The following is a 9,049-nucleotide window of genomic DNA, read 5'->3' on the forward strand; positions in this document are numbered from 1 at the left end:
GGGGCCCCCAGGGGCCCTTTGGGGTCTTTTTGGGTCCTTTTTGAGGCCCCTTTTGCCTCTTTTGTTTCTTTTTATTTTCCTTTTCAAACTTTTCATTTCTTTTCCTTTTTTGGCGCTTCTCGGGGCCTCTTTTGGCCTTTTTCCGCCTTCGGAGCTCGCTGGCTGCACTTGGGTCCTTTGAATCTCATTTTGGGTCTTTTTGAATCCTTTTTAATCCTTTTTGATGCTTTTGAGCTTCTCTTTTGTCCTTTAAATCATTTTTTATTCAAATTTCTTTAATTTCTTTTACTTTTCCAAATTTGCTTTTATTTCTCCATTTTTGCCTTCCCGAGGCCCACACGGCCAGCTCCCGCCCCTCCAACGAAACGGCCCGGGGCCCCTGTGGGGTCCCACTGGCCCAAAAGAAGCCCCCAGGGGCACCCCAGGGGCCCCCCAGGGGCCCCCCAGGGGCCCCCTAGGGGGCCCCCAGGGGGCCCCCAAAGGGCCCGTTGGGGGCCTCTAGGGGGCCCCCAAAGGGCCCCACAGGGGGGCCCCACGTCTGTGGGGCCCCTGTATTTGCTTTGTGGGGTTGGAGGCAGCAGTTTGGCCGTGTTTTTTAGTGGTGGTTTTTGTGGGGGAAAGTTTTTGTTTAGTTTTATTTTAATTCTTTTATTTTGTGATTAGAACTTTTGTCATTTTATTTTAATTATTTACATGGCTTTGCTGGCCAAGGCATTTGATTGGGCCTTTTTTGCTTGGTTCTGGCGTTTATTGTTCACTTGCTGCTGCTGCTGCTGCTGCTGCTGCTGCTGCTGCTTGCTTTCAGCGTCGGACCCAAGCAGGTGGATTTTGACCCCCGCCAGCATTTACCTCTTCCCCAACCAGCCCCGCATCTTCCAAGTGAGCCAGCAGCTAGCTAGCTAGCTAGCTAGCTAGCTAGGGACCCAGCTAGCTAGCTAGCTAGCTAGGGACCCAGCTAGCCAGCTAGCTAGCTAGGGAGCCAGCTAGCTAGCTAGCTAGCTAGGGACCCAGCTAGCTAGCGAGAGAGAACCAGCTAGAGAACTAGCTAGCTAGCTAACTAGAGAGCCACCTTGCTAGCTGGTGAGAGTGCCAGCCAGCTAGTTAGCTAGCCAGCTAGCTAGGGGGCCAGCTAGCTAATTAGCCAGCGAGCTAGCTAGCCAGCTAGCGAGCTAGTGGAGAGCCAGATAGCTAGAGATCCAGTTAGCTGCATTGCCACGTAGCTAGCTAGCTTTCAAGCAAGCTAGCTAGCCAGCTAGCTAGCCAGCTAGCCAGCCAGCTAGCTAGCTAGCTGTAGGCTGTGCCAGGCTTGTGTTTTGTTATTGCTAGCAGGCCTCGACTTCGACTTTGAAGTTTCTGCAAGAAAATAAATTTAATTTTAATGAATGGATTTACAACGGGGTTCCGTACACCCGGCGGCAGGTGGGGTGTACGTACACCTCAGGACCAGTGTACTGCGTCCACTGCGCTTTATTTATTTTCATTTTTGCAATTTATTTCTTTTCTTTTTATTTTCAATTTAAATTCAAAATACAAATGAGGTGGAGGGCACCAACTGGCGCATTGGCGCCGTCTTCTAAAGCCCTCGAAAACGCCCACGCGAATGAATTAGGGTTTAGGGTTTAGGGTTTGCGGCTGCAGGAAGAGGAAGAGGAAAGGACAGCTTTGCTTCAGCGAATGGAAGAGCTGCGCCGACTCAAAGACAAGTCCACGCAAAGTAGGAAGCTCTAGGGTTTAGGGTTTAGGGTTTAGGGTTTAGGGTTTAGGGTTTAACTTGTGCAACAGCAACTGGGCAGCAGCTGCTCTGACTGCAGCAAACAAATAAATGCTGAAAAGTAAATAACAAACGAAAGAACAAGGAAGCTATTATTCATTTATTTATTATTCAATTTATTTGTTTGTTTGTTTATTTATTATTTGATCTTCCTCTTTTAGGCCCTGCAGCAGACTCTGCTCCTTCTAATTTATTTCCCTTTCCGGAATATACCGACGAGGAAACGCAGCAGCTTTTTGCTTCCGCAAAACTCGCGATTAACAACTGGCTGAAGAGCAGCAGCAGCAGCAGAAGCGGCAGCAGCAGCAGCGGCAGCAGCAGCAGCAGCAGCAGCGGGGGGGAAGGAGGCAACGGCTGGGGGGGAAGGCCGGGGGGAGTTTCTCAAGAAAGTGGGAGGAATGAAATAAATGAAAGACAAAGTGGAGCAGCAGCAGCAGCAGCAGCAGGAGAGGGGGGTCCCCTCGAGCTGTACGTACAGCTGCCGCTGCAGCGGCTGCTGCTGCACTCTTTCATTTCTCATCAGTTTCCATTTCTTTGCAGCAAAACAAAAACAAAAAAAGGAAATAAAGTTGTCGCCATTTACAAGTCAGCAAATAAATTCAACTTCTAATCCCTTTCTACTTTTTGTTTTATTTCTTTTCTTTTATTTACAAAGTTTGCATTTTGTGGAGCTTCGTCTTTTCTGAAATTTGCTTTAAAAGAAAGGACATCAAGCACGCTCCTGCTGCTACCGCTGCGGCTGCTGCTGCTACCGCTGCTGCTGCTGCTGCTACAACTGTTGCTGCTGCTGCTGCTGCTGCAGGAGTGCGCGAGAGGTGTATTCGGAAGAGCTGGGGGACTTGGAAGCAGCTTTGGAAAAGCTGAAGGGGCAAAGAGGGTGTCGGGAATTATTAGAAATAATAATTGAAAACAAATTGGCCCTCGTGGGCCACTGCTGCTTCTACGACTTTCTGCATTTGTACCAGTCCTTCATCAGGTGTGCGCCAAACGGGCCCCAAATCCCCAATTAATGCAGTTTAAATGCACAAATATTAATTAATTTATTAAATATTCAAATAATTGCCATTTTACTTTAATTTAAATGCTAAATTTAACGCCAAATGGCGCATTTCGCCTTTTCCACTTTCTTGCAAACCGTTTGCTTCTTCCGGTGTAGCGACAGCGGCGCTGCCACGCAGCGCAAATGGCAAAAGAACGGAACAACTAATGAATAAATAAATAAATAAATAAATAATAAAATTAAATAATAAGTTAAATAGACTAAATAAAATAAATGAAAGAATAAAGGAAGAAACAAGTTGAAATGATTCAACATTGCTGCAGCGAACTGCCCCCCACCGTTGCTGGCTTTCGGTCTTTCTGGACTTCTCTTTTTCCTTTTTGCTTCGACACAAAATTCATTTCCGAAACAAATTCCAATTTGAGTCAACTCGGAACTCCAGCGACCCTTAAAGGTGATATGCTGCTGCTGCTGCTGCTGCCAGCGGTGCTTGTGCAGCTGCTGTTGCTGTTGTTGCTGCTGCTGGTGTTGTTCCTGCTGCTGCTATTGCTGTCTTTATTGCTGGTGCTTCTGTATCTGCTGCTGTTGTTGCTGCTGCTGTTGTTGTTGATGCCGCTGCTGCTGTCATTGCTGCTGTTGTGGTTGCTGCAGCTGCTGCTCGTGCTGCTGCTGCTGTTGTTGGGTTTCTGCTGCTGTTGGAGCTACAGATGCTGCTGCTGCTCTTGCTGCGACTGCTGCTGTGGCACAGAGTTTCTTTGCAAGTGCATAACTGCATTTAAGAACTGTCTTTTATTTTTCTTCGTTTGCTTCTTCACTTGTCCTTTTGCTGCTGCTAGGCCTTTGCGAATTAATGGTTAGAGCTTCTCTTTGTCCTTCAGAAGAAAAAGAAAAAAATTATTTTCCCAAGTTCGAGCTGGAGTGTCTAGACGGCACTCACTGGGTGTAAGTGCTTTTCACTTTTAATATTTCATCATTCCTTTTTATTTTCTTTTCATTTCTTTTGCGTGCTGCTGCGCCCTATTGCTGCAGATCTATTTTCTCTTTTTCATTTCTGCATCCTCTGAATAATAAGTCATTTATCTTGTTTTGTTTTTTTTTCAAAGACATTTTGCATAACAAACAAAACCATTTCAATTCATTTTTACTTTCTTTTTATTCTTCCTCTACTTTGTAAAACTTTTTACTTTTTCTGCCTATCTGCTGTAGAGGATTCATTTGCTTTCGAGTCCCAGGGCCTTTAAACCCTAAACCCTAAATCAGTGTCTTGCGTCTCGCTGCTGCTGAGCTGTTCAGCTTTCTCGGTGTTGCCCTTAAAATTCACTTTGAATTCATTTCAAGTGCATATTAAACTCATTTTGAATTCATTTTAATTCACTTTAAGTTCAATTTAAATTAATTTAATTTGATTTTAAATCCAATTAAATTCCCTTTTCAATTTGCTGCTTCTGCTTTGCTTGAAGACTAGACGAAATGCTGCAGAGTGTCTTTTCTTCGCCGGGGAGCAGCAGCGGTGCAGCAGCAGAAGCAGCAACAGCAGCAGCAGCAGCAGCATCAAAAGAAGGAAATGAAGCCACAAAAGAAAAAGAAAAAGAAATAAATGAAAATAGTTTTCCAAAAGAAAATTTTCTTTCTCACGACGCTGGCTATGACAGCTTGTTGACTGCAGTGATCTTCTTGACCCAGATCGGCTGCGTGGCGCGGGAGAAGAGGATCGGCTGGGCCGATCTTTATTTTCGGTGATTAATTGAATTAAATTAAATTAAAATTAAATTGAAATTTAATTTAACTTAATTTAATTTAATTATTGTTAAAATTACAGAAAAAATTAAGTGAAAATTCAAAAGATTCGAGTTCCACTTTCCCCGGTCAAGTCCGCGCCGCCGTTCAATTCGAGTGTCGAAAAACGAGAAAGCGAATTTGAATTAAATTGAATTATTTTATTTTATTTTATTTATTTTACGTATTTGGCTTTTATTTGTTTTAAGATCCCCCGCCCCTCCTTCCATTTCCCCGAAAGTTTCTGCAAACGAGTTATTAGCAGCAGCAGCAAATCGTGTGCGGTGAGTTCAGGTGTACGTACACCTCGCCGCCTCAATTTTCTAATGGCGAAGCTAATCCCCAGATTTCATTTAAAAGATTTAAAAGTTCATTTAAAGGCTTTAAAGGCTTCTTCAGAAGCCCTCAACCCTGAGCACAAACAAAACCCCAAGGACTCGGCAGCAAAACCCTAAACCCTAAATCCTAATATTTGCTGCCTTTGCGTTTGCGCCGCAGGCTCGTGCGGACACAGCCGCCTTTTATACACCTGGAGCCCCCAGATAGCCAGCAGCAGCAGCAGCAGCCGCAGCAGCAGCCGCAGCAGCCGGATCGCGATCAGCAGCAGCCCCTAGCCCAGCAGCAGCAGCAGCAGCAACAGCAGCAGCAGCAGCAGCAGCAAGAAGAGGACCGGCTAACATTTGCCATGGTGGACATTCCGCCGAATTGGAGCTCGTGGGATATCCAGCAGCTGTGGGCCCCTCTTTGGGTGTACGTACACCTGGAGGAGCAGCAGCGCGTTTGCTGGATCAAAGCCAAAACAGAAGTTGATGCAAATACAATAAAGGACATTTACAACAACATGAAGCACAAGCAGTTCAAGTGGGTTCTTTTACTTATTCTTTTTATTATTTGCCGTTGGTTCGTTTGTTTTGTTGCGTAGTTGCTTTTTTCTTCTGCAGCGTCTTGTGCTGCTGTGCTGCGCTCTTGCTGCATTTGCCGCTGCAGCGGCTGCTGCTGCTGCTGCTCCTGTGCTTGCTGCTGCCGCTACTGTTGCTGCTGTTTGTGCTGCTGCTGCTGCAGCTGTTCTCGCTGCTGCTCTTGCTGCTGCTCCAGTGGGAGCGGCAGCAGCACAGACTCGTGCTGTTCTTCATTTGTTTCTTGGCTTTCTTCTAGTTTATACTTTTTATTTTATTATTTTTTGCTTTTTTTCATTTAATTCGCTATAAAATTGATCTTCTGCTTCAGTCTTTTGCTGTTCGCTCTAGGCTGCTGAAACACGCGGAGTACAGACACCTGAAAGAACAGGAAGCGGAAATGAAACAGTAAAACAAAATTCGAAATAAATAAATAAATAAATAAATAAACGAATAAACAAATAAGTTAATAAATAAATAAACAAATAAATAACAAGTTTAAAATTAAAAGACAAAATCGGCAAATGCAAATGCAGAAAGAAGTCAGAAACACCTGAGGGGTGGCGCCTTGGCTTGCATGTTCTTCTCTGTTTCTATATTTCTTTGCATTTATTTATTTATTGTTTAATATTTATTTATTTATTTATTTATTGTTTTTCATTATTTATTTATCTATTTATTTTATATTTCTTTTGTGTCATTTTATTTGTCATCTGCTGCGCCTGCTGGCTGCGCTTTGCTTCCGCCGCGGCTGCTGCCTTTTGATTCGTTTTTGACTTTTAAAAACTTTTAAAAACTTTTTTTGTCTACTTAAATTTCCAATTCTTTTTTATTTTATTAATTTATTTCTTTTGCTGCTAGCTGCAGCAGACTGGCCCCACGGGCAGGCAGCTGCAGCAGCAACTTGGCAGCAAATTTGAATTTGAATTAAAAATTTTTGCTTTTGTTGCGGTATTTTCTCAAGTCATGTGGCTAGTTTGCTTCATTTCTTGTTGCACTTAAAATCATTTCTTTTTGCACATTGGTGATGAATAGCATTTCAAACGACTGCTGCTTCTCGCCAGCTGTCTATACACCTGAGAGCAAGAGCAAACGCCAGCAGTCCTAGCCAAACAGCAGCAGCAGCAGCAGCAGCAGCAGCAGCAGCACTGAGGGGCACACGACTGGACTGACGCACTGGGGTGCCCCAAAAATAGATCTACTGCAATGGATTGCCCCCCTCAGGGGCCCCCGAAACCTAACTTTGGGGGCTCCCAGGGGGCCCTTTTGCGGGCTTTTGGAGTCCCCAGGGTACCTAATTTTGGGGGCCCCCAGAAGGCCCTTTAAAGGGTTTTAGGGGCCCCCAGGCGGCCCTTTTGGGGGGCCCCCCAGGGGGCCCCTTTCTTTGTGTGAGAGTTTACTAGCGAAGTAATCAAAGCTGAGGGGGGCCCCACAAAGGGCAAGGGGGACCCCCACACGCCTACTGGCATTCCGTGCAGCATGTCCTGCTGCTGCTGCTGCTGCAGCAGATTGCTGCTTACACACGTGTTTAGATACGGGCTGCTGCTGCTGCCGATGCTGCTGCTAAAGTTAAATGGAGATGCGTCGCCCTGTGCAAATACACCAGAGTTAATGCTGGAGTAGCTGCGCCCGATCTGCGGTCTCTGTTGCTGCTGATGCTGCTGTTGCTGCTGCTGCTGCTGCTGCTGCTGTTTGGGACCTGTGTCGACACACTGCCCAAAGAGGTCGCCAAGACGAATACGACGCCCAGCAAACAGCTTTTTTTCCGGCTGCTGCTTCTGTTGCTGCTGCTGCTGCTGCTGCTGCTGCTGCTGCAGCTGCATGCTGCTGCTGCTGTTGACTTCTTTCTTCCGGACAACTCGGGGAGTGCACAAGTAGGATGGGACTCCGCCTTCCCCCAGCGCTTGCGAAGGGCTGTGTTGCAGCATCAGCCGCAGCTGCTGCTGATGCTGCTGCTGCGGGCTGCGGCCAGCAGCAGCAGCAGCAGCAGCAGCACTCTGCGTCTGCCCCTCAGCCAGCAGCGAAGCATTATAAGGTGCTTCGTAATCTAGAGGAGGCAGCAGCAAAGGAGGGACCTTGCTGGGGCCCCCAAACCTCCGGGGGGGCCCCCCTGGGGCAGCTAAAAAGTTAAAACCCTCTCCAAAGTTGGGGGGCCCCCCGAGATCGGGGGCCCCCATGGAATTGGGGGCCCCCACGAAGTTCGGGGGCCCCATGGGGCTGGGGGCCCCCTGCAGCAGACTTTGGCGGAGGGAAGCATACTGCATGCAGGGGGTGCTGAGCGAAGCAGCAAAAGCGTTGCCGCTGCTGCTGGTGCTGCTGCTGCTGTACAGATTACCACCTCGGGGGGCCCCCTGAGGCCCCCCTAAAGGGCCCCCACCTGGGGAGCCCCCTAAAGGGGACCCTATAGGGGCCCCTAGGGGGGCCCCTGAGGAGGCCCGCAGCAGTGGTCCAGGTTGGGGACCAGTGGTCACGTTGGCACAAGTCGCTGCAGCTGGGGGCCCCCTAGGGGACAGCACAGGTACAAGAGGTGCTGAGGAGAAGTGGGGGCCCCTTGCTGGCAGATGCGCAGCAGCAGCCAGCTGCTGCTGCAGCTGCTGCTGCTGCGGATGCTGCGGGTGCTGATATGGAAGCTGCCTGAGTTGGGGGTCGTAGAGTAGCTGCTGCTGGGAAGCAGATAAACAGTCCATCAGCTGCTGCTGCTGCTGCTGCTGCTGTTGTTGCTGCTGCAGCAACTGCTGCTGTGGCGAGAGCGGTAAGGTTTGCGGTCTGTGGCTCGCTGATTGGAGCAGCTGCTGCTGCAGCTGCTGCTGCAGCTGTTGCTGCAGCTGTTGCTGCAGCTGTTGCTGCATCATCAGGTGTTGTTGCAGCTGCTGCTGCTGCTGCTGCTGCTGCAGCGCCTGCTGCTGCTGCTGCTGCTGCAGCCCCGGGTGAGCCTGCAGGTCTTGATGGCTGCTGCAGCTAATATCTGATAGTGTTAGCGGAAGTGGAGGCAAAGACTGTCTTTGGAGGTGCAGCAAAGGCCTCGCGTGTGCATTATTCCTTTCTGCTGCTGCTGCAGCAGCAACAGCAGCAGCAGCACAAGGCCGCCCCACAGTCAACTCAGGTGGATGTACACTTGGGCAGCCCCTTAGACTCGCTGGCTGCTTCCAGCCCCCTCTCTTTTGCCGCGCTGGCTCTGTGCAGTCGCCGCCTAAGTGTTGCTGCTGCTGCTGCTGCTGTTGCCACTGCTGCTGCTGCTGCTGCTGCTGCTGCTGGACGTGCGGGGTCCCCAGCGTCTTTGAAACGTCGTCTTTCTCTGCTGCAGCATACGGCTGGCTCCAAGGGCCTTGAAAGCCCTTTCCTGCTGCTGCTGCTGCTGCTGAGGCTGGTGCTTGGGGCGCTGCTGCTGCTGCTGCCGGCGCTGCAGCAGCTGCTGCTGCCGCGGGACTTAGCAGCAGCAGGCTTTTCTCGTGGGGGCTGTCTCTTTGTTTGTCTCTTTGTTTATCTCTTTGTTTGTCTCTTTCTTTATCTCTTTCTTTATCTCTTTCTTTATCTCTTTCTTTATCTCTTTCTTTATCTCTGCTGCGGGTCCTGCGGGTGCTTACATTTATATTAGTGTTAATTGTA

The 9,049-nt window shown here is 48.5% G+C and overlaps 2 protein-coding genes across 2 annotated transcripts in view; one reads left to right on the forward strand and one right to left on the reverse strand.

Moving 5' to 3' along the window:
• Positions 1-5,855, forward strand: part of ETH_00014720 (poly(A)-specific ribonuclease, putative) — a gene marked incomplete at both ends in the record, with an annotated part of 6,341 nt that extends 486 nt beyond the window's left edge. The window contains 8 exons of the mRNA XM_013376613.1: positions 806-879; positions 1,639-1,714; positions 1,933-2,356; positions 2,574-2,747; positions 4,232-4,507; positions 4,757-4,831; positions 5,046-5,408; positions 5,795-5,855. Of these exons, the coding sequence (XP_013232067.1) occupies positions 806-879; positions 1,639-1,714; positions 1,933-2,356; positions 2,574-2,747; positions 4,232-4,507; positions 4,757-4,831; positions 5,046-5,408; positions 5,795-5,855 (1,523 nt within the window). The remainder of the gene's footprint in view (positions 1-805; positions 880-1,638; positions 1,715-1,932; positions 2,357-2,573; positions 2,748-4,231; positions 4,508-4,756; positions 4,832-5,045; positions 5,409-5,794) is intronic.
• A 910-nt stretch (positions 5,856-6,765) lies between these two features.
• ETH_00014725 (mitochondrial carrier domain-containing protein, putative) overlaps positions 6,766-9,049 on the reverse strand; it is a gene marked incomplete at both ends in the record, with an annotated part of 7,612 nt that continues 5,328 nt past the window's right edge. Inside the window, one exon of the mRNA XM_013376614.1 lies at positions 6,766-9,013. Within this exon, the coding sequence (XP_013232068.1) occupies positions 6,766-9,013 (2,248 nt within the window). The remainder of the gene's footprint in view (positions 9,014-9,049) is intronic.

This window comes from Eimeria tenella, genomic scaffold (assembly GCF_000499545.2).
Source record: "Eimeria tenella Houghton genomic scaffold, Eth_scaff38, whole genome shotgun sequence".
NCBI classification, from domain to species: domain Eukaryota; phylum Apicomplexa; class Conoidasida; order Eucoccidiorida; family Eimeriidae; genus Eimeria; species Eimeria tenella.